Source organism: Pogoniulus pusillus, chromosome 11 (assembly GCF_015220805.1).
Source record: "Pogoniulus pusillus isolate bPogPus1 chromosome 11, bPogPus1.pri, whole genome shotgun sequence".
Taxonomy (NCBI): Eukaryota; Metazoa; Chordata; class Aves; order Piciformes; family Lybiidae; genus Pogoniulus; species Pogoniulus pusillus.
The window spans coordinates 25119712-25143224 of NC_087274.1; the positions used below are offsets into that span (position 1 = coordinate 25119712).

General features: G+C 43.8%; 1 protein-coding gene across 6 annotated transcripts in view; it reads left to right on the forward strand.

The window, feature by feature from the left end:
• The window catches only part of MAEA (macrophage erythroblast attacher, E3 ubiquitin ligase), a 41200-nt gene extending 17889 nt beyond the window's left edge, over window positions 1-23311 (forward strand). For all 6 annotated transcript variants that reach the window (XM_064151534.1, XM_064151539.1, XM_064151540.1 and 3 more), the window contains 6 exons: window positions 10378-10500; window positions 13274-13350; window positions 18463-18571; window positions 19791-19924; window positions 21102-21297; window positions 22080-23311. In XM_064151534.1, coding sequence (XP_064007604.1) covers window positions 10378-10500; window positions 13274-13350; window positions 18463-18571; window positions 19791-19924; window positions 21102-21297; window positions 22080-22175 — 735 coding nt within the window. In that variant the 3' untranslated portion in view covers window positions 22176-23311. The remainder of the gene's footprint in view (window positions 1-10377; window positions 10501-13273; window positions 13351-18462; window positions 18572-19790; window positions 19925-21101; window positions 21298-22079) is intronic.
• The last annotated feature ends 202 nt before the right edge of the window (window positions 23312-23513 follow it).

Sequence of the window (23513 nt, forward strand, 5' to 3'; positions counted from 1 at the left end):
CAACCAACAGTGAGTTCAGTAAATACTGAAAAAGAAGCAGCAAGCAGAGGTTGAATGAAAGGAGGAAGGGAAGTGGGTTACAAACTAGTAATACTGGGGCTCTATTGCACTGAGGTGAGCATCACCTGCAGGGGAAGGAAGGTGCTGACTGAGGCCCTCAGCACTGGAGTGCTGTATCTACTCAGGGCTTTCCAGCAGACTTCAGAGGTGTTCAAACTCAGACTGATCTGGGCACAGTCATAAGTAGATGACCCTACCTGGAGCGAGGGGGCTTCACAGAGGTCCTGATCTCAACTGTTGTGTGACTGCAGGCCAAACAGCTGCTGCTGTTTGAAAGGGCTGAAGGAAATGGTTCTTTCTCTGTCAGTTGTAGCCTGTGGATCCTAGATTAAGCATCTTCAGTAGCTGTTAGACCTGTCTGGGGAGCAAGTCTTAACATGCTTAAGTGCCTTGCGTGACTTGTGAATGCTGGGAGATGCAGAGCTGCTGGCATCTTTCATGGGTGGATGCAATTCTGAATTCATCCCATTCAGTGCCCAAAGCAAACCATGGCATTGCTCTTGAGCGTGCAGTAACACACAGCAGACAGTTTGTTCACAGCTCAACTACAGCAGTGACCAGTTCTGATAGTTACTGATGGGATGTGACTACTTTTAGTCTGCTTTCTGTTAGTCTGGAATCCTTGTGATGGAACAGTAGTGCTTAAAAGTTGTTGTGATGATAAAGGAGGAAGCAAACAGCTATGAAAATAAATGTTGGATGTGAAAAAATATGGGGAAGTTTAAATATCAGTTAGAAGTAGCTGAAGGTGGGAATAACAAGGCAGTGGAAAAAATAAACCCCAGGGATGTGACAGGTCTTTAAAGAAAACTGTTGCTGCTTGGGTAAGTAAACTAAAATGTGAATAATAGTAAAATAAGAGCTGACAGCTGAGGGCAGAGATATCACATCTGTGCCAAAGTAAATGGGAGGGGGAAGGGGATTCTGCTGGGGATTTTTCTTATTCTTGATATATTGTGGTGTCCAGTTCTGGATCCCTCAGTTCCAGACAGATCTCAGGAAACTTCTTGAAACAAGGAGTCCACTGCAGAGCCATGAAGATGCTAAAGGGAGTGGAACACCTCTCTTGTAAGGAAAGGCTGAGAGAGCTGGGGCTCTGTAGCTTGGAGGAGATGTTGAAAGATGTAAAGGGTAAGTGTCAGGGGGATGGACCCAGGCCCTGCTCAGTGATATCCAATGATAGGACAAGGTAAATGGGATGCAACCTGGAGCAGAAGAGGTTCCACATGAACATAAGGAAAAACTTTCACTGTGAGGGTGACAGAGCCCTGGAACAGGCTGCCCAGAGAGGTTGTGGAGTCTCCTTCTCTGGAGGCATTCAAAAGTCACATGGGTGCATTCCCATGTGACCTGTCCTGGGTAATCCTCCTCTGGCAGAGGGGTTGGTCTCAATCTCTAGGGGTCCCTTCCAACCTATGATTTTGGGGTTGGAATGGTGGCTGTTTCAGCAGGCAGCTGATTTCTGCTCATAGGTAGGTTTTTCAGTTGGGTTTGACATGTTGTCCTTCACTTGCTGGCCCTAGAGCTGGCTGGGTTTGAAGTTGGCTTTTTCCAATCTCTTTTAATAGGCTAGGAATTTGAAAAAAAAATGAAGTGTCTTTATAGTGGGTTTTTATTGTTGAATTCTGTGATAGCTGTAGTGATTTTTGCCTACAGGGTTGAAAACCCGGGTTCTGAAGCTGCCAGGTTCCTTATCACATGCTGAACATCCTCTTTCTGCCTTTGCTTACTTCAATTTAGTACAAGAAGAAATGCCTTTGCCCTAATGCTTGCACTGTACAGAAGTATTACAAGTGAAGAACACTGTAAATATAAACTGGCCGTGTTAGGGCAAGGAGCAAGTGATTTAGCAATCTCTGAAGCAGTGATACTTGAGCAGGGTGGATGTCCTTAAGATGTAGTTGCTTCAGTAACAAGGGGTTAGAAAAACTTGAAGTTTGAGCAAGGGAAGCCACAGAATGTACAAGTGAAAAGCTGAGTAAGTCTTCCTCTAAACAATCACTCCATTGTACCTGAGACATCTTCCTTGTTAGGGCATGTCAGTGAAGAATGGCTCGTGGGCCACAGCACAAATGCATGCTAATCCATCACAACAACTTTCTGTTCATAACACTTCCCTTTTGAACAAGTAAATAACATTCAGCACAGTCTCTTGAGTGTGTTCTTTGCTCTACTGTCATGCAGAACGTGGCCAAGCTGACTCAGTGTGGGCTGAATAGCAAAGGAGCCCTTCATTGTGGTGTTCTGCTGTGGCTTGCAGTTCACACACCAGAGATGTGTGAGAAAACTGCCGGAAAGCTCCTAAACTGGCACCACTTCTTCAGAGGTGCCAGAATGGGAACTTGTGCCTGTTCTGAGTTACTTTAAAGCACTAGGTTATAGGTGAGCAACTCAAACTCCTCTGTGTTGTTAGTGTAGGCATGGCAGCTTCCCCTAGGTTGGTATAATGAATGTCTGGGTGTGTTCATCTGAATTTCAAAGTGCTGCAGCTCCTGAGCAGCCTTGCATCTGCAGTTTGTCTCCAGCATCCTTGGGAGTTAGAATTATGTAAATGTGAAATAGTCAAGATGGATGCAGAGTAACAGACTTGCTTATTACAAATCATTTGATACTTCAAAAGCCAACAACATGAGGTGTGCTGTGATGTTGGATGTCTGGGATTTGGCAGTCCTTTTAGACAGAATGGGTTACCTGTAGTGTGGCATAACAGAGATAATTTATTACAAAATGCTTGATCTGGAAGGCTAGTGATTCAAGGAAGGTTCTTGACTTCAAATCTTACATAGAGGGAGAATGGTGCTATCACCTGTAGATTGCCTAGAGGCAGAAGAGTTTGGGCTTGTTGTGCTTCTGAAGGCTTTTCCTATCTGTACACTTTTCTTGCCATACTTCCCTTCCATGTGTAAATGTTACTGTTTCACACTTTGTCATAGTACTGTACTAGATGACAGGGGTTTTGTGACACTAGCTGTAATACAGTCTGACCCTGCTTGGACAAAAGCTGCAGGGCTCACACTTAGCTTGCAGAGGTGTAGCTGCATTTCCTCTGCTAGAAGAGACTACAACCGAAAATGGCCAAGGCAGATCTAATACCAGAGACTCTTTCTCCCTGCTCCGGAAGCACTGTTGCATTATTCTAGCACAGTCATTTATTACTGTGCTCAGCATGGTGTCATCTGCTGGATGTGGTGCAGCCTTCTGAGCTACAGAAACTGCTGAGGCAGGAGTAGAGGATGATTGGGAAAACAGCTGGATAGTGACCAAGCTGAGTGCTAGTTCCAAGTGCAGGGCTCCACCAGAATAGCTTGTGTTGCAAAAGCAGGTGGATTAAACAGTTCTGCTTGGCTCTGGAGCAGCTGGGACTAGAGTATCTGCAGTTTTAGTAACCATACCTTAGGGAAGCTGTTAGAAGAACTGGAGAGAGATGACTGGAAAATGTAAGGATGTTTTTGCTCTCACCTAGCAAAAGTTTATGGACCAGGAAACTGGTGCAGGGAGGAAGCAGTACTTGGAGTCAGAAGTCAGCAAAACTTGAGTTTGTAGTCAAGCACAAAGTTAGAAGATAATGTGATCTCTTGGCAGTCCATTCTGCCAAAGTGCCAGCATCTTGTCATGTTCAAGAGCATTCTAACAGATAACCAGGCCATACCAGTTGCTGGGGTCTGTCAGATCTAACCAGGTACAGCTTACAGGTCTGTGCTATGCAGAGGCTGTGGAAGATGCTCTCCTGTGGAATCTAGGTTGCACACTGGGATGCTCTGTTTACTGTTCAGGCAAACACTCCTCTGGTCCTTGTGTTGATGAAGCTATGCTTTGGCTGTCTTTGCTTTTTTCTGACAGCTAGTTCTGCAGCTGGCTTTGGAGTAGGACATTCCCTCAATGACTCTGTTTATTTTCTCTGTAATCCTGTTAGTGGGTAGCATTATAACACTTAATAGTAGCTTAATGAACTGCAGACAGCATTATTTTATGAGCAGAGACTAAGGAGGCCTCTTAATGTTAATTTGTACCTCATTTTAATTGATGTTCAGTAACTGATGTTGCTGTGTTGTCACCACCTATGCCATTGTGTTTCCCTTCAATCCTAGTGCAGTTTATCTGTTCTCTGCACTAGCTCTGACAGAGCTATTGTAACCAGCAGCCTTCTGCTCCTCCCCTTCTACAGGGGCAAAGAAAACTGGTTGGTGGTCTGATGCCTAATAAAAGCTCTAGAGGCATCCCAGGGCCATTCCTGAACTTTGCTGTATTTGAAGAGGTCACTTCTAGTACAGGACTAAAGGAGAACATTTGGGTGGAGCTGCTGTTGTTGAGCTTTGTCTTTGACCACTGAGGTGCTGTGAGTTTGTAGTGGAGTGAATGAGGTCTGCTTGAGGTCTCTTGGAATAAGAGAATTCTGAATTCTTGAGCATGTTGCCAGTAACTGCCCAAGACCTGCTGAATTAAAAAGGCAAACCAGTCTGGTAGGCATTTGCTGGTTTTAGTAAGAGTCTGCTGTTTCTGTGTAGTATCTGCAAATATGCAGACCTGAGACCTACTTTGTTCCAATTCACTGCTAAACTCCCATAGTTGTGCAGGACCCTGAAGTTCCTGACTTTGTGGATTAAAGGTGATCCACATTTGAGTATAAGGTGGCCAGTTTCTGACTTGGTCCCCGGCTTTGGAATTGGCAGAGCTGTGTTCAGCTTCAAATTCAGCTGAAGCTCAGTTACCTACCAGTTCAACAAATCACACATTATTCTCAGCTGTTGCTCTTCAGATGACCTTTGCTGTATTTCTGGGAATCTCTTTTGCTTCCTTTCTGCATCACAAGCCATGTGAATTCCTGAAATCCTGGGCCTTTTTTTTGTTTTCCTTAATTTTGGTGTCTGAAGCCAGTGTTTGTTTTTTCATTACACAGCAGTTATTCCATGACTCCTAGAACTCAAAGAGCCTGACTCCCTGCAGGTTTGTCCTGGAGCTGATGTAAGCTTTGTTCTGAATGCCTCCCTGGAGAAAAGCTCCAACAGATCTTGCTAGTGTTGACTCTTTGGAATTTAGCAACCAGCATATGTTTGCTGCAGCCTTGCTTTCAAGTGAAAGCATCTGCTGCAGTTCCCTGAAAATGAGGAGGGCGGCCTTGGGAAAGAGTGAGATCTGAGAGTCAACTCCTGCTCACACTGACCAGAGTCCAAAAGATGTTCCAAGGAGAGGACATGCATCTACCTGCTTGGAGTGTTCTTAGTGAGAACCCATCTTAGCAAATGAGAGCATCATACAGGGCTAGAGCTTTCATGTGGGCCAGGAGTGTGTATCTAGTAGGAATCATCCTGAAGGAATCCTTATTCTTCAGAGTTTTATTCCTTAATCATTGAAACTCTCTGCAGAACCACAGGGTTGGTAACCTCCCTCCCTGGAGGCCCTTGCAGCTTAAAAGGTAGCAGTGATATTTTAAAAGCTGTATGTATGTAAATCAGGCAGAACAGAGGGTGCTGCATGGATGGGTTCTTTGTTTAAATAAGTCTCTCTAATTTCACTTAAGTGTCTCAAGCCTTCATGTGCAGTTTTCTCTAAGAATAAATGTTTTTCTCTCAGGCTTGCCCTGTTGTAATGGAGTTAAATAGACCTTTTATGATAATGTGCAGCTGGTGCTGAAGTAGTCACTCATCTGATACCTGCTCAGTGGCTGAACAGAGGGAAAGGTTGGTTGTGTTGAGTCAAACAAGGAAGGTGACTTCACTTTAGTCAAATAGTTGGGGTTGTTTTAAGTAGAAATTATAAAATCCAGGTGGTATTTCCTTGCTTGTACTAGAAGAAGAATGCTCATGCTCTGCTCTCTCTTTGGTGTTTGGGTAACTGTCAGTGATTCTTCCAGATAGACTTCTCCCTGAGCCATTGGGAACTGATTTTCAGTGCAGTTGTAGAAGCCTCACTGAATAGAAGTTTGTTGATCAGCTTTCCTACCTCCACATCAGCCATTCTGCATTCGTGAGTTAAGGCAGTGGTAACCTAAGCCAAATGATCTTGGTGATGCCTAGGGAGCTGGGAAGTGTGGGAAGAGTTAGGGTTTGAGAACAGTCTTGTATTCAGCACAGCACCTGTGCTGCAGTCATAGAATCACACACTGGTTTGGAAGAAACCTTCAGAATCATCCAACTCCAAACCCCTGCCCTGGGCGGGGACAGGTCATACTAGACCAGCCTGCTGAAGGCCCTATCCAACCCAGACTTGAACATTTGCCAGGCTTGGAGCTTCCACAGCTGCTCTGGGCAACCCATTCCAGTACCTCGCCACCCTCACATGGCAGAATTTCCTCCTGTCTCCTCAATCCAGCTTCTTCCAGTTTGAAGCTACTGCCCCTTTGTGCCTTTGTACACAGCCCCTCTCCAGCTGCCCTGTAGCCTTCTCTTTTCCAGGCTGAACAACCCCAGCTCTCTCGGCCTGGCCTCACTGCAGAGGTGCTCCAGCCTTTGGATCATCTTTGTGACCTCCTCTGGACTGGCTTTAACAGCTCCACATCCTTCCTACTGGGGGCTCCAGAGTTAGCCCCAGCACTGCAAGTGAGGTCTCAGAATAGTGGAGCAGAGGAGCAAAATGCCCTTCCCACACCTGCTATCCATTCTGTGAGGGATCAACCTAGGACAGGGTTGGTTTCTGTGCTGTGAGTGTGCAGTGCCAGCTCCTGGTGAGCTTCTCAACACCCCTAAATCCTTCTTAGCACTGCTCTCCATTCATTCTCTGCCCAGCCTGTAGTTGTGAAAATTGTGGAAGGAAGACTTGACAGTGTTGCAAAAGATGGTAATTAAAGACTTTGGAATTGCTTTTTAATTTGTCTGCAAGTCAGAAAGCATTTGTGGTGGTGCTGACTCCTGTCAGTGGGAGGGGGTGTGCAGCAGCAGATTTCTCGTTTCAGCTTTTTCTCCACCTGCAGAACTGGTGGCAGTATTTCTGTAACACTGCATATTTGCCTTCACTCAATTTGGGGTGTAAACAAAGGAGATAAAAGGCTCTCTTTTGTAACAGCATATTAAATCTTAATGCTGTTAGGGAACCGAGAGACAATTCCTCTCCATGGCCTGCAGCCTGAGCAGCTCTGAACTGAAGGATAACTTCAGGAAGCTGTTCAGCACTGGGGCCTTAGAGGGGAGTTTCCTCACTTAACATGAGGTGCTTCTTTGAGATGGTAACTGGTTTCCAACCTGGCAAGGTGTGCCAGACAAGCAGCTCTCCAGTGCTTGAAGAACTATGATGACTTAGATAATCCCAAACCATCTTTTCATGCTCCTTCTATATCCCCTTGGTCCTGGCTAATGAAATAGGCCACAGAGGAGCTTCCAAAATAGGCATCACCACAGATGGAAGCTAGGAAAGCATGATCAGATTAAAAACTAGGGTGATATGAGCATGTGTGGAGGGTTTTGAAGGTTTACTGCCTCGTATCTTAGTATTTTTCTTCTGTCTGCATGGTTAAGGCTTCCAACTACGTTTTATCAACTGCAGAGGCTATTTCTTTCTCTACAAATGGATTTCTTAATGCTTTTTTTTATATTGCTCCTTTTCTATCTAGTCAGCAGAGAAGAAAATGCTGTTTATTGATACAATTCAAATGTGATTGTTAGTTCTGAGAGAAACTCTTTCAATTAAAAATGTTCTTCTCTCTGGATACATACTGTCTATTTAAGAGACAGCTGCCAAGCTTTGACTTCTTTTGGCAACCACACATCTAATTAGCATTTCTCTACCAAATAGAACCTTTTCTATTTTAGATTTGCAAAAGGAATGTAGGAGTTCTCTTTTCATTTAAGAGTTCTGTCTGCCTCTGCAGCAGACTACAAGCCTTTTGCTCATAGCTGAGGGTTGCTGTGCTGACACCTGATTGATAGATGCTTATATTTGGAGTTCTCCTGCTCATTGACTTTTTAAACAAGTGTTGCCTTTATGCTTCTTGAAAACATTTTTTTTCTTGATGTAGCTTAAACTATAAAAAGCTACCAAATGAGATTAAAGCAGTGATGTGTTGTCTGCCTTAACATATCCAGTCCTTTCTTTAATGCAGGAGAAAGTGCCTTTGTTCTAATTTGTTTTAATAGCAAATGCTGTTCATTAAGGGGCCACAAAGCTCAAATGAGCTTGAGGAGATGTATGGTAATGGTATTGTTTTAAACTCATACTGAATTGTCTTTCCATTCAGCAGCTATATGGGAGAATCTGCAAGCAAGCTAATGAATATGATTGTGCTAAGTATCAGATGTGCTACATGGGCAGGAGGGGTTGTGTGGTCACCTTTTCATGCACAGGGGAGTAACTCAGTTCTGTTCCTCTTGAGAGTAGTACTGAAAAAAATTGAGACCACCAAAAGGGAAGATGATTCCTGTTCTTGAAGGAAAACCTTTTGTGGAATAGGTTGGCATTCTTTTGGTCCATTTCCCAGCACATTAGTAAAACAGATTGTTAATCCTTCAGGGGATAGGAGGAGTCATGGAGAGATTGAAAATAAACAATTCCTGATACACATTTATATCTTGTTAAACTTAGAACTGGGGAGATAGAGACTGAGGCTTAAGAATTTCTTAACATTGAGAGTGGTGAGACACTGGAACAGGTTGCCCAGAGAGATTGTGGATTCCCTCTCTTTGCCAGGTGTTCAAGGCCAGGTTAGATGAGGCCTTGAGCAACCTCATCTGGTGGAAGGTGTCCCTGCCCACGGCAAGAGAGTTGGAAATAGATGATCTTGAAGGTCCCTTCCAACCCAAACCATCTCTGAGTCTGTGGTCTTAATTTTGTTCTATGAACTTTTAACCACTTGAGCTCTGATCCTACCTGGATTTAGTACCATGAGAGCTGTGTGTAGCACTGTAGTCTTCTGATGGTATAAAATGGTTTGATCATTGTCCTGAAATCCTTCAAGTGTTGCATCTCAGCTGTCCTTTACAGTTTGCTTTAAACTCACGTAGGAGTCATTAGAGAAGGTTTTAGTGAAGCTGCCCCTTGTGCTGCATTCAGAGATATGGGAGCTGTCACCTGCTGAGTGACCCTCTGACAGACTTCACATCAGCTGCCTCCTTTCTCCATCAGCATTGGACTTCTAGTGGTGCCTTAGCCAATTGCTCTGGCTACATACAAGATGTGAGTGTGAGATGCTGGCTGCTGCTGCTGTGTTTTATCTTTGTCTCGGGAAGATGCCATTTCTAGGACTGAATATATTCAGCTGTTCAAATGCCATCTATTTGTAAGAGTGGCTTTATTCACCAGAGATTTCATGTTCAATTGTATCACTTTCAGCATTTTGTTGTGAAGTCAACATTAAAATGAGTTTGCTCAAAATTAGGATGCATATTAATTGACTACCTGAGTGCTGGATTTCTTTGTGAATGGAGTTCTGCTTTCCCAGAGTGTGTTTTCTTCAGCAAAGTACAGGATGTCACAGCATGATGGGTTTATGCAGCTCTGAAAACTTCTGACAGTGCCTGTAGATTGGATTCAGTTTGTGTTGTTTAGGAACGTCTACCCAAGTTGTCTTTCCAGCAGAAACGTGTGAAAACATGCAGTTCTTTGATACCCTCCTAGATCTTCATTTGGGTTTGGTTCATTTGAGTTTGCCTTGATGGGTACAAATGTGTAAAGCTGCTGGTGAGCAGAGAGTAGTGAAGGTGGAACACAGATTTGTCCTGGGCAGTTCATTTTTCTTCAAAAACATCTGTCTGGGAAGAGCATTTGAGGAACTTCATCCTACCTGTTGCCTAACTGCTTTTTTTTTTGCTATAGTAACTGCTTTGTCAAGAGTTTGGGATGTTGTGGGACAGAACTGTTGTAAGCAATTGAAGCTCTGGAGCTTACAACATGAAGTAAGAGAGAGAAAGTATGTTAGAGACCTAAACTGTTACAGGACTTTGCCTAAAACTCAAGTGTTACAGATGGCTGGGTCAAGTAGGTTGAGATTGCTCTTTATATAGCTCTTGCCCACTTCAGCATTGTTATTGCATTGTCATGGTCCAGCTCCCATAGTAGACCAAGCTTCAAGGAAACCAAGTGGTAGAAGTGTGAATTATATAGGAGAGATATGGGATCTGGTCACTTTCTGTGCACAACTCTCCCCAGTTTAATTTCTGCTTGTCTTTTTTTTCCCCTTCCTGATTCTGTTGTATGAGCTAAAAGATCTTGTCACTATTTCACTATCAGAGTATCTCAGTGTAAAACAGACTGGAAGTATGATCCTACACAGCCAAGCTCTTGTGAGCAAAACCTTCTGTATCTCTCTAGCCTAGTCCTGTTGAGGAGTAGATTGCTGTGTCAAGCATCAGCACAACTGAACAAGGCCTGCTTTCCATTTTGTCTTTCAAGGACTTGGTAAATATTGAGATGTTTCTGACTGCTAAAGAAGTAGAAGAGTCACTGGAAAGACAAGAGACTATGACTTGCTTGGCTTGGTGTCACGACAACAAATCCAGGCTCAGAAAAATGAAGGTATGAAAATGGAATGTGGGCATGTTTTGCTGAAATTGCTCTCTGAATGTTTTCTGAATTGCTTGGCTATTTGATGTGGTCAGTCTGGTTTAAATTATAGGTCTTGACTGAGGCCTTGTATAAAAATGAGGATAGCAAGTACAAAACTCGTCCTTTTTTCCCAGAAAGTATGTAGTCTGAGCTAAACTAGCCCCTACAAATGTCAAACCTGCAACTGAACAGTGGGTCATCTTAGGGTTGCAACTGTTTTCTCAACAGTTCATGCTCAGATAAAACAATCATTTAGCTGAATTTAGTGTGGCTTACCAATGTCAGAATGCAGAGGTGTTGAGTGTTTTGTTGCATGGGAACTTCACCTTTTATAACTCTGGTGAGAATATAACTGTTTAAACATGAAAGTGTCTTAAGAGTGAGATTAATTGGCAGGTTTAACACCAAGAGGAGTTTCATACAGAGCTTTGTCTTGGATTTTCTTACAACACTTCCAGGAACTCTAACTTGAGTCAAGAACTAATATCTTGTGAGAAATGACTACTGAAATGGTTTTCATCAAAACTAAAAGCTAGGGCTAATCAAGCACTCAAGACACCAAGTCGCTCTCCAGCCACTGAGCACCTGGACCTGCATTACTTGTTCTGTGCAGGTGTCTCTCAGAATCTGCATTTCCACACCTGCTGTGATCTGTTGTAGGGCTTGCAGAAATCTGTTTAACTTGTATTAACCAAAATCCTTGCCTCCCTCAAAGATGTTTGTGTCTTTTTTTAAGTGCTTTTTTAACCACAACTGTTTGAGTGCACTAAGTGGTAAGCAGAGTGACATTATGTGTCACTCAGGGGCACCTAAACGACAGCCAGATGAAGATGGGATGCAAAAGTCAGTTGGGCAGTGATTACTCTAAAGAAAATGATGATCTTGTTATGGAAACTATTAGAGGAAAGCCAGAGTTGGTATGTAAACACTAATGCATAATTACACTGCTTTAAAAATCCCCTTTTTAATCTTAGTATGTTAAGTAACCTAAGAAATAAAATCTGAACATCTTACTCCTTTCAGCACCAACCTTCAACAAACAAATTAAAAACTACAACAACAAAAATCCATTTCTGCAAGCCCTACTCTTCTCTAAACAAGCAAACCAAAGCTATTGCTGTGAGATGAGAGTTGGAAGAAGAGAAATGCTTCTTTTTTTGAAACACAAACATTGCAGTCTCTGGTTACTGAGCTACTCATCAATGCTGTTGTTCTAAAACCCCAGCTACCCTCTTAATGCAAGCTTAATCCAGAAATGGAACTGTACTTCAGCCTGGCAGGCAGTCCTGCAGCCTCTACAGGTGTGAGCTGTCTCAACTCCTCTGACCATTGCTGTGAAGTTTGGAGGCACACTAAGTTGAAATGGATGTATCATGTCTTTGCCTCTAGCTACACTTGTCTGCTGAACTCACCCAATGCTTGCTTGTGCGTTACTTGAAGATTGACAGAAACACAAACTCAAAAGATTGTTTTGGGATGTGGGGTTTTGCTTCAGAAACATTGCAAAGTCTTAGGATTTACTACCACTAGCACTTAAAAAGCTTGATCAGTGTTGTAGTAGAAATTAACTTCGCTAACATTCTAAGTGAGGGGATTGTATGACTTGAGTAACAGGATGCTTTAAAATTGTCCTGGTTGAAATTTTCACATGAAATAATCTTTTTATCCGCTAAATATGGTCTTGAGTTAAAAATAGCTGGAAAGTAATTTTCTGTTCCTTAATCAAATGTGTCTTACTGTAGGCCAGAATGCAGCATTTTGTTCCAATAGCTTGCATTTCAAATCTCCAAACAAGCAACTGTTGCAGTATGTGCATTACTCACCCCAGGCAGCTAACCCATACAGGCTGGGAGCTGCTCACATTCCTGCTGAAGTCACTGCGGAATTTGGGTATCGCTGTGCTGATGGACAATAAACAAAAGGCAACTATTCATTGGAAGCATGGGGGAAGAGAAAACCATTTGCCAAAGGGAGCAGGGTGACTGGAGGAAAATAGCTCAGGATGCAGAGGACTTTGATTCTTTGCTTTCCTAAGGTGTTAGAGGATTTGGCTGCTTCCCTAGAAAGGAACAGTGCCTTGTTTTTTATGGGAGGAGAATCTTCTTAATTCCACACATTCAGAGTTTTCATAGATTTTTGTGAACTGGTGATGGAATTGGACTTGAAGTGCCACTGTGAAGTTAATTAGGCTTCACATGTTACTTTTTTCCAAAATGCCACCTGGTTTTCTTGTTTGAGGCTTGTTTCCAGGATGGCTTTTAGATGTTTGACAAGATAGAAGTTCAAAAGGAGGGAGGGCGTTGTCACCACTTCAACTCTGTGCTGGTTTTGGTTAATGCTGGAGACTTCAAAAATAGTGTCTTCCTTGCAGTCTTCTGGGGAGACCTCCCTTGTCTGAATTATCACATAGCCCAAATGTCTGCTGCATCTGCTGCTTTAAATTTTAAGTACAGAGAAACCACTGGACTCTCACAGCTCAGGTAACAATGCTTTCAGTCGTTAGGGAAAAGCTCACCCTGCTGAGGCTTTGACAGAGGCAGGAGGAATGGATTTGCTTGCTTTTAGGGGATTCTGTGCTGATGTCTTATCCCTCAAGTCAGCATTTCAATTGTTGTGTGACTTCCTAAAAGCAAACAAACAAGATTGCATCTTATTAACACTTTATTTTTTGTTGTACACACACAGCATTTGCCATGCTGTGCCACATGGACATCACCTAAAACTGTCTTGTCTTTAATCTCAGAGCTGTCTGGAGTTCAGCCTAAGGATTCAGGAGTTCATTGAGCTCATCCGACAGAACAAGAGACTGGATGCTGTGAGGTATGATATTGGGGGGGGGTCCACCAAAGATGGTGCTGTGTTACAGGAGGAACTGTGATGGTTACTGCAACAGCCGGAAGCCTCCCTGCTGTGACAAATCTTGCTGGCATGGTGATAAGGCTTCAGATTTAAACTGGACTTGAGGGTTCTTAAAGACAAAGTGTTCACAGATGCACCTGTCAAAGATTTCATGTTGCTGAAACTCTGTGTTGTACTCTTCAAAATCAAGGTCTAGAGGATGAATCTGTTGGATAAACAGTTGTGTGGCCTAGAGGCATAGAATGTGATGGGTGTATTTATGCTGAACTGATTCTCAGGAGCTACAGCTAAATGAGAGCATTCCAGCACATTCCCAAGTTTTAGATTAAAAGCTTTTCTTATTGCTTTTATTGAATGGGAAAGAGAATTAATTAGTGAAAAACAAGACTAAAGGACAAGGTAGAGCAAGTATGGTGGAGTGGACACCACCCTCAAAAATACTTGCCTGCAATTTTGGGGTTATTTCTAACTTCATCCAGATGCCTTGCTTGCTTTGAGTTAACTCCTAGTACTCCTACTTTGCCCCACTTGCACTTAAATCATTGTTCTTTTGGTCCCAGTTGGTGCAAATGTGCAGTCTGAACTCCCTTTATTTTTTGTTAATTGGAAAGAATCCAGCTTGTATGCTAGCTTTTAGATATGTACACTTATACTTTGGAGCTTTTAGATCCTAAGGAACTGTCAGGTGCTGAGGAAAAGTATGCAAGACACTCAGCTGCTACCTGTCTTCTGAAGCCCATGGTGCTCCTTCTAGCCAAGGAATACTGTCCCTTTAGTTTTGTTCTGTAAGTTTGCTCCTTTGCCAAATGTGCAGTCAGTCCTGCATCTTACCAATGAGTTGTCCATAGAATCAGCCAGGTTGGAAGAGACCTCCAAGATCGTCCAGTCCTACCCATCCCCCAGCCCTATCCAATCAACTAGACCATGGCACTAAGTGCCTCATCCAGGCTTTTCCTGAAGACCTCCAGGGATGGTGCCTCTACCACCTCCCTGGGCAGCCCATTCCAATAGGAAATCACACTCTCTGTGAAGAACTTCCTCCTAGCATCCAGCCTATACTTCTCCTGGCAAAACTTGAGGCTGTGTCCCCTTGTTCTATTGCTGGTTGCCTGGGAGAAGAGGCCACCCCCCACCTGACTACAGTGTCCCTTCAGGTAGTTGTAGACAGCAATGAGGTCATCCTCTAAAAGCTGTTTGATTTGAGCAGCAGCTTCCTTCTTGTAGCTTGGAAAATAGAGAGTAAAGCTGCAAGAAGGAGGTAGGCTGAGAACTGGGCCAAAGTAGATAAGGTCATTCTGGCTATGTTTCTTTTCTTGTTACTGGATGTTTGTTTCCCTCTGATTCTTTTTCCGCATGAGAACTGGCAAAATATGCAAGTTGTCAGCCCTGAAGAATACCCAGCACTCTTGGCATGGAGTTACTAGTGTTGTCAAAACTGTTGAAGTTCAGGGCTGGCACTTTGCTCGGCAGTTAGAACTTGCCAGTCATAACAGTGCTGCTTTAACTTCATACCCTCTTGTAGAGCGAAAAGGAGCTACACAAGTGCTATCTCTTTCCTCACTCCTCTTTGACAGGGTGAGTTCTGATCATTTTGTACACTGAGTTCAGTGTCTCAACACTTAAAATGTGTGGTTTAATGTTAGGTTTTATTATTTCATTCTACTTTGAAGTATGCAGTGAAGGGAATGCTTTTTGTGGAGGTGCAGCATAAATCTCATTGCTTCTAGCAAACTGTTGCAACTTGTGTTTTTCTGAGCTTGCTTCTGAGTGCCTGCAGCAGGATTCCTTCAGTGTTGTGTCCCTGGTGCAGTAAATAGGTCAGGCATCCATCAGAGGCTGTTTACCCAGGAGTTTCCTGTATGAGTGGAACTTGGAGAACTGACATTTTGTTGGAGCACAGCTGGTGTTTAAATAAGTTTGAAAGCTTTGCTTACTGCCTGCTGAGAACCTCTGAAGTGACATATTGCTTTTAGGTTTCAATTGATGTGAGCTTCAAAATAATAGATCTTATTAAATAAGTGTTTAATTTCTGTAGCTTTTTTAGGAGCACACACAGACCTGTGTCTAAGATCAGAGCAATCCAGAAAGTGCAGGCTTAAAGAATGTACAAAATCTATTTGTTGGATTCAAAGATCAAATCTCTTCCATCACAGTTTTTTGCCTAGCATCATTAGCCTTTAACTCCCAGTCTTCTAAGGCTCTTTGCAGAGCTCATACCTATTACAGTAACAGAGTGTCTGGTGACCCTAATTTCACACTTTCGGGGCTCCCAGGGATTTCACACTGGAAAATCTGACAGCATTCTGCCACTCTGTTCTTGTGGGATGCCAGAGATACACAGAGTTCGTAGCTAAAAGCTCAACAAAACATTTTGAGCACTCCTTGTTCCTGGGATATGAAGGACAAAAGGAATAAATAAAAATAGGGCTAGGAGAAAGTGACCACACTCTGTTCAGGTTAGTCAACTTCTCTCCTACAAGGGTGAATAAACAGTTTGTTCCTTTGCTTTTATTATAGGGTGGGGTTGAACAGGCTTTTAAATGAATAATAAAACTGTCGAGCACTCTTGAGTACAAGTTTGGCTGGCAGTCATAATGGTCTGTGAGATAAAAGCACTCAGGCATCTGTCAGAAAGACTGGGCAGAAAGAACAAGTCCTTTCTTGATAGCAGCTTCTGTTTGTGTGCAGTTATTGCTTCTTCCTGATGAAGATGCTCCATGCAGAGCTTCTGTACTCTTAATAAGTTAATGTTCACTTAAACTGTCAGTCTTCATTAATGGTCTTTTCATTCTTGCATTTGTCAAATACAAGATGTCTCCTGTCCCCATGTAGGCTGGAGGAACAGCTGTTCCAAACCACAGGTGATGAACTTTGTCCCCAAAATGCTGACAGAATCATTCTGGGACTTCAACAGCATCACCTCCTTTGCTCTGTCACAAGAGTTCAGTTTGTGTTTGGCTTTATAGAATCGCAGGCTGGTTTGGGTTGGAAGGGACCTTAAAGATCATCTAACTCAAATCATCTGACGTAGACAGAGACACCCACTACCAGGCCAGCTTGCTCAGAGGTCACATCCAGCCTGCCTTTGAACACTGCCAGGCTTGGAGCCACCACAGCCTCTGATGAACCTGTTTCAGTGTCTTGCTGCTCTTATAGGGAAAGAATTTCTTCCTCGTGTCTCAGCTCAATCCAGCTTCTTCCCGTTTGAAGCCATCCCCCCTGGTCTTGTCACTCCAAGTCTTTGTCAGAAGTCCCTCCCCGGCTCTCCTGGAGCACCCTTCAAACACTGGAAGGCTGTTCTGTGTTCTCTATGGAGTCTTGTCTTCTCCAGGCTGCAAAACCCCAATGCTCTGTCTTCATAGCAGAGGTGTTCCAGCCCTTGGATCACCTTGGTGTTGCTGGCAAACTTGCTGCATATGCCTCATTCCTATTGTCCATGTCACCAAAGGAGAGATTCAACAGCGCTGCCCCAGGAACTGACCCCTGAGGACCACCAGTGGTCACAAAACACAAGTGCTCGGTGACCAGCTCTTCTAAAATCATGGTTTTTTCTCTCCTCCCTCACATGCACTTGCAGGTATTTAGCTGAACTGGTAGCATTGCTTTCTCTAGCTGGCTGCAGCTCTGGAGCACAGCTCAAGGCTTCAGCCTTTTTCTAGTGTGCCCAGGCTGCTGTGTCCCTTCTGGTGGGCCATGGGCTCTGCTTGTGCTTTCATAGCAGTCATCATCTGGAGAGCAATATTTACATTCCTGGACTGCTGGCTCAAAATAGGAAGCTGAGTGGAAACAGCCTGTCCCACAGAACTTCCATTGCTTCCTGCTTTGGGTGGGAGAGGAAGCAGGAGTCTTGAAACACTTCTAGGGGCTGATCCTGTGACAGTGGTGACCTGATTCCAGGTTAGGGGAACGTGGGATTGGGGAAAAAATGCTGTAGTATTTTTAATTCAATTCATGAAATGGGCAGTTGCAAAATACTGTATGTTCCTAAGAGTGATTTGTCACCTTGGGTTTTAACAAGCTTTTTGAAATTCAACAGAGCAGGCACTCATGAGAAGACTTCAGAGAGGGCTTTGGTGTCTTGCCTGTAATAAACCCCAAGAGAATAGGGAAAGCTCTTCTGCACTCAGGTAATGCCAGATATTCAGTGTGGTGCTGGTTCTGCTCTGCCTACTGTGCACCAGCTGTGCCTGCTGAAAAGAGGAGCTTTCAGCACAAGTGCTGAGCTGATCAGCCAGTGTCAGGGCTCAAAACAGGGGATTCCTGCACACTTCAACTGATTACCCTGGGGAGACTAGATAGGAGAGGCTTTCATACAGGCATTTAGAGTAGCTGAATATCCTTTTATAATCTGATCATTAGTTTCTTCTTAATTTACTGTCTTAGTTTTTCTCTAGTTTCTTAACACTCACTTCCTGCTTTAAATATTTACATTTCTGGCAATTCTGTAGTTGCTTTCAAATCTCCAGGTTTTCAGCTTTGTCTCTGATCAGCATGCACTGAAGTACAGACACTTGTGCTGAAGTTTACTTAGGGATTTTTATTTCCCTGGCAAAAAAAAATGACCTTAACAACGTGTTTTCTACTAAGTTACCCTGCAATTTCTTGTCACCTGCCCAGAATGTGCTATACTGCTTCTACTCTGGAGCAGAGCCAAGTCAGTTATTCAACAGTAAACCTTCTCCCCAGTGTCAGGGTAAACAAGGCAGGTATTGGAACCAGTCTGGAACAACTGGTTATCAGCCTCATCTACCTCACCTGAGTGAGAGACACTCAGCTTGCATGAGCAGGGACTTTCCTTCTAACACTCATGGATCTGCCGTTTCAGATGTAGGTGAGGAAGGCTTTGAGCTCCAGCAAAGTTCTGGTTTGATAAGGAATAGGAGTACAGAATTCAGAATTGCTACTTCCTGAAGTCATTCTTGCCTTTGTGTTTGCAGGGTTTGGGTTTTCAACCCCTCTGAGTGCATCACCTTCTGGAGCTCATGTTTTGAGAGTTTCCCTGAACTCTTCCTGCGTTATGTAAATCCCCTTGCTCTAGGAAGCAGGCTATCAGAGGTGTCCATTCTCTTTCAGACATGCAAGGAAGCATTTCAGTCAGGCTGAAGGCAGCCAGCTGGACGAGGTTCGACAAGTGATGGGAATGTTGGCCTTTCCTTCAGACACTCACATCTCCCCCTACAAGGTAATGTTTGGAGCACTAACAGACACGTGAAGTCTTGCCTTCCAGGAGAATGCATTGGTGATATGGAGATCAAAGGTTGATCAAAGTTCACTTTCTCAAATCCACATTCATAGTCCTTAATTTTACATTAGTCCTTATCTGTAGGTGAATCCAGGCAGGATTTGTGTTGCTTTGGTTGGGTGCTGGTAGTTATGGATTGACACTAGGCTAAGCTAACCACAAACCAGTGCTGAGGATCCCTGAGACTAGAGGCATGACTTGGAAGTAGACAGCAAGAGACAGAAGACAGGAAACTACGAAGAGGAAAGTGAGAGAGTTTCATTAATAAACTGGACTGTGGCCTTCATGCACTGGTTCCACTGTCAAACTGCCGTCCTTGCCTCGGTTGGGATAGGAAAGGAAAGATCTGAATGATACAGAAACAGAGGTGTTGATGCTTAGAAGTGTACATTTGAGTGGATTATACAAATTCATGCAGAGTAGTGGTAATATCTGCATCTACATTTGAGTCAGGTAGAACTCATAGGTGGTTACTGCTTCTGAGGAGCTTGAGTTTGTTCCACACTCATGTGCTAACTCACTGAAAGCAGAAAGGAGACAAGAGCTGAGCTGGCAAGGCAAGAATCCTGTGAAATGCAAGTGTGTGGCATTGCCAGTGTAAATGTGGCTTTTAAACAAGTGATGATGAAATCGATGTTTTAACAGCAACAAAAACATCTAAACAGAACAAACAAGCAAAAAAAACCCCAAGAAACCAAGCAAATAAAAAAAACCCAAGCAAGATGGAGTTACTCCAACTAGGACATGCAGTAAGGTGCTAGTATGGCATCCCATCACCTGGGCTCCCAGTCATTGCCTTTTCGTAGTATTACCAGTAGTCTCTCTCTTCACTGTGGATCTGGAGAAGGCCATGTTATACCTCTCAAGCATTACCATAAGGTTAGAATGAAAGCTTCATGGTGCAACTTCTGGACCATTCTGGCCTTAGCTGAGGCAGGTGATAGGGAAAAGACATTGGATGTTATATCAGCTGTAAGTAATGTGACTTAATGTTTCTAGTGAAGTGGTGCTAAAAGGTTGTTCTCAGTCCATCCATCCTGTGCACCAGCAAATACCCTCTTGTCCTCTCATGGGCTCAGTCCAGTGAGTTTTGCACAATTGACCACTGCCAGAACAAAGATTGAAACGAATTTCCCTTGCTGTGGTATTTTTTTAACAGGATCTCTTGGACCCTGCTCGATGGAGAATGCTGATCCAACAGTTTAGATACGACAACTACAGACTACATCAGCTGGGAAACAACTCTGTTTTCACTATCACACTCCAGGCAGGCCTTTCAGCTATAAAAACACCGTATCCTTTACTGCAGCTGTGACTGTCCAGGGCCAGAGAGCATTGTGGGCACTTGGTGCTGTGGGTGCTGCTCAAAGAGGAAGTAGGATATTGGAATAGTCTTGCTGAGAAGTTGCTTAAATGAAGTATTAATTGCTCTACTAAATTAAGAGGACCTTATAATAAATGGCATTGTGGATAAAAATAAACCATAACTTTAAGGTGAGTCATAGAATTACCAACTGATTTGGGTTGAAAGAGATCCTAAAGAGTATCCAAGCACAACCCCTTGCCATAAGCAGGGACACCTCCTACTGGAGCATCTTGCTTAAGGTCCCATCCAACTTGCCTTTTGACTGCTGCCCAGCTTGGAGCCTCCACAGCTTCTCTGAGTGACCTATCCCGGTGCTCCACCACCCTCATGGGGAAGAATGACCTCCTTGAGTCTAATCTCAATCCTCCTTCTTCCAGTTTGAAGCCATCACCCGTGGTCCTGTCACTCTGTGCCTTTGTACAAAGTCCCTTTCCAGTTCTCTTGTAGCCCACTTCAAACATGGGAGGGCTGCTCTGAAGTCTCCTTGGAGCCTTCTCCTCTCCAGGCTGAACAACCCCAGTGCTTTGTCTTCATGAGAGAGGTGTTCCAGTCCTCAGATGATCTTTGTGGCCTGCTCTAGACCTGTTCAGACACCAACATGTTCTTATGTTAGATGCCCCAAATCTGCCTGCAGGACTCCAGGTGAGGCCTCAGCAGAATAGAGGGGCACAGTTCTCTCCCTCCACCTGCTGCCCACGTTGCTGGGGATGCAAGCTACCTTGCTCATGTTTGCAGACCAGGCTGCTCTTCTGTGTCTGAAGGTAGCAAATACCTGCCAGAATTCATCAGCTGGGTTGGTATTAGCATTTTTACCTTTTTCCTGTAAATATTCCAGTATATTATGTGGCTGGTTGAAGCTCATCTGAATTTCCTGCGCACTGGTGTGCTGGAGGACTGGTGCTGCTCCATTCGCTTTACCTGCAGAGGGTGCCAGATGCTCGTTGCTTACTTTGAAACGCTGCAGGCACTTGATTCCTTCATCTGCTAGTGAAGCCTGAATCCAGTGGTCTGCACGCTTCAGCCTAGGCTGGGTCTGCACAGGCTGCTCTGTTTTTCATTAGCTGCTGTCAGGGTGTGGTGGTTCCTTAACTGAGTGTTTCACAGGCAGTGTTACAAAGAGGATGGGAGCTCCAAGAACCCAGACTGCCCTGTGTGTAGCAAATCCCTGAACAAGTTGGCTCAGCCCCTGCCTATGGCACACTGTGCCAACTCACGACTAGTCTGCAAGATTTCAGGGGATGTCATGAACGAAAATAACCCTCCCATGATGCTACCAAATGGATATGTCTACGGATACAACGTAAGTAACTTGCTGCAGGTTGGCTTGGCTGCGTTGGCACACTGCTCAGGGGCACACTGAGAGCTCAGACGCTGGCAGGAAGCTAAAAGGAGAAGGTAGTGTTGGAGATTACATAATCTGCTGATGGAGGAGAAATGGCCTCCTGCAGGCAATTTTAAAGCACTGTATGGCTGTGTGATAAATTTGATTTATGAATCCATAGCATGGGTTGGAAAGGACCTTCGAGATCATGCAGTTCCAACTCCCCTGCCATGGGTACGCATACTTCCCACTAGACCAGCTTGCTGAAGGCCTCATCCAGCCTGGCCTCGAACACCTCTGGGGAGGGGGCATCCACATTCTCCCTGGGCACCCTCTTCCAGTGTCACCACCCTCACTGCAAAGAATTTCTTTCTAATCTAAATCTCCCCTCTTCCAGCTCCAAGCTGTTGCTCCTCATCCTGTCACTACAAGCTCTTGTAAAAAGTCCCTCCCCAGCTCTCCTGTGGCCTCCTTCAGGCTGAAAGGCTGCTCTGAGGTCTCCTGCAGGCAGTTTCAGAGGACTTTGTGATCAAGTTAGTCTTTAAAGAAGCTCAAGTCTGAATATATCCATTTATAACATGAAATCAGATGGCATTGGGAATCTCTGCCTCTGGAGGGTACTCATGTGGAGTAACTTGTGGGCAAAGACACTTTGACCTTAGGCTACAGTGTTTGCTTAAAATAAATGTATTTATTGAAGAGATCAATAATGTCTTGAGTGCCTGTTGTGACTGTTCCCTTCTGCTTTCACTCTCTTTCAGTCTCTGCTTTCTATTCGCCAAGATGACAAAGTAATTTGCCCAAGAACCAAAGAAGTCTTCAACTTCTCACAAGCTGAGAAAGTCTACATCATGTAGGTCAGTGGAGCAGAGGCTGAGGTGCCGCTGAGCTGACGCAGTCAGTGTGTGTTTGGCATCCCCTGGCACGGGGAGGGGGGGGCCTTCATGTGTGGCAAAGAAGCAAAACCTGCCACCTTGGATCAGACCTGTCTGTGGCATTCTTGTTTCTTGCGACCAAAGATCAATGAGCAACAATAAACACTCTTAAAAACAACAACAACAAGTTTTAAAAAAAGAGGTATTATGACTTAAGTTTGTACTTGAATAAAAACAAAAATACATTTTGATTGTTAAGGTTTTGTAATGTGAGGTCACAAATTGGACTCTCCTCAAAAGTACTCTCATCTTCTAGAGGATGACTTTTCTTTAAAGATGGACATTTGCACTGGGGGAAAGTTACAACAGATTTGGAAATGCATTTTTCTTCCCTCTTTTTCCACAATTGTCCAAGACCCTTTTGTTATCAGATTTCAGTACTACCACTGTGTTCTCCTTTGAGCTCCTCTTTGCCTTCTATCTGATCCTCTGGTGAAGTTCTCCTGAGTTACATAACTTATCTCCAGGGGAGGACATTGATGTCTGACACAGGTCTTGGCTTCTCTGGAGGATCAGCTGGGGACTGGTTTGAAGGGGTGTGAGGTCTTTTTTTCCAAACCCAACTATTTTAAGGAGGTTAATAAGTATCGAGAGGAACTGAGAACATTTCAGGCAGCGCTCAATGCTTGTTTAAATGTTCTTCCAGTCTACCATAGTGTTAAAGTCCTTCTGAAGTTCTTAGTTATGTGCATAGGGTTCAATATGAAATCATTAGTGCTACTGCCTTATTTCTTGCTTTGAGAATGTACTCACATGAAAATGAGCTGGTATTCGTACGTGTTGGGCCAAGTTTCTGAAGATGCCTTGCAGGATGATTACATAATTTTAGGGTCTCGATAGCATTCATTACTGAAACCAATAGTTCAGTTTTAACAACTGCAGAACTCATCCTTCTGACTTTTCAAAAGGAATTTAAACCATTGTAGTTTAAACAAAACCATATTGTAGAGGTTTGTATCTAGCGCTTATTTTTGCATGTTGATGTTGATTAGCTAATAAAATACTGTAAATGTAAAACATGTTAATAAAGATTGTTTTCCATTTCTTGATTATAAAAAGCCAAAGCTGCTTTCTCTTCGCATCTGAAAAACAACTCTCACAAGGGTCTGTCTTTGAAGGAGAGCGACTGCTTGGGGCTGGGCTTGACTGTTCTGCAAGGCTTGAGGCAAAAGCACTGGTTTGGGATGGGAGGAGAGCAGCTGTCCTGTCACAGCACTGCCTCTGTCTGTGGAGGGCCATGTCTCACTGTGAGGGTGTGTT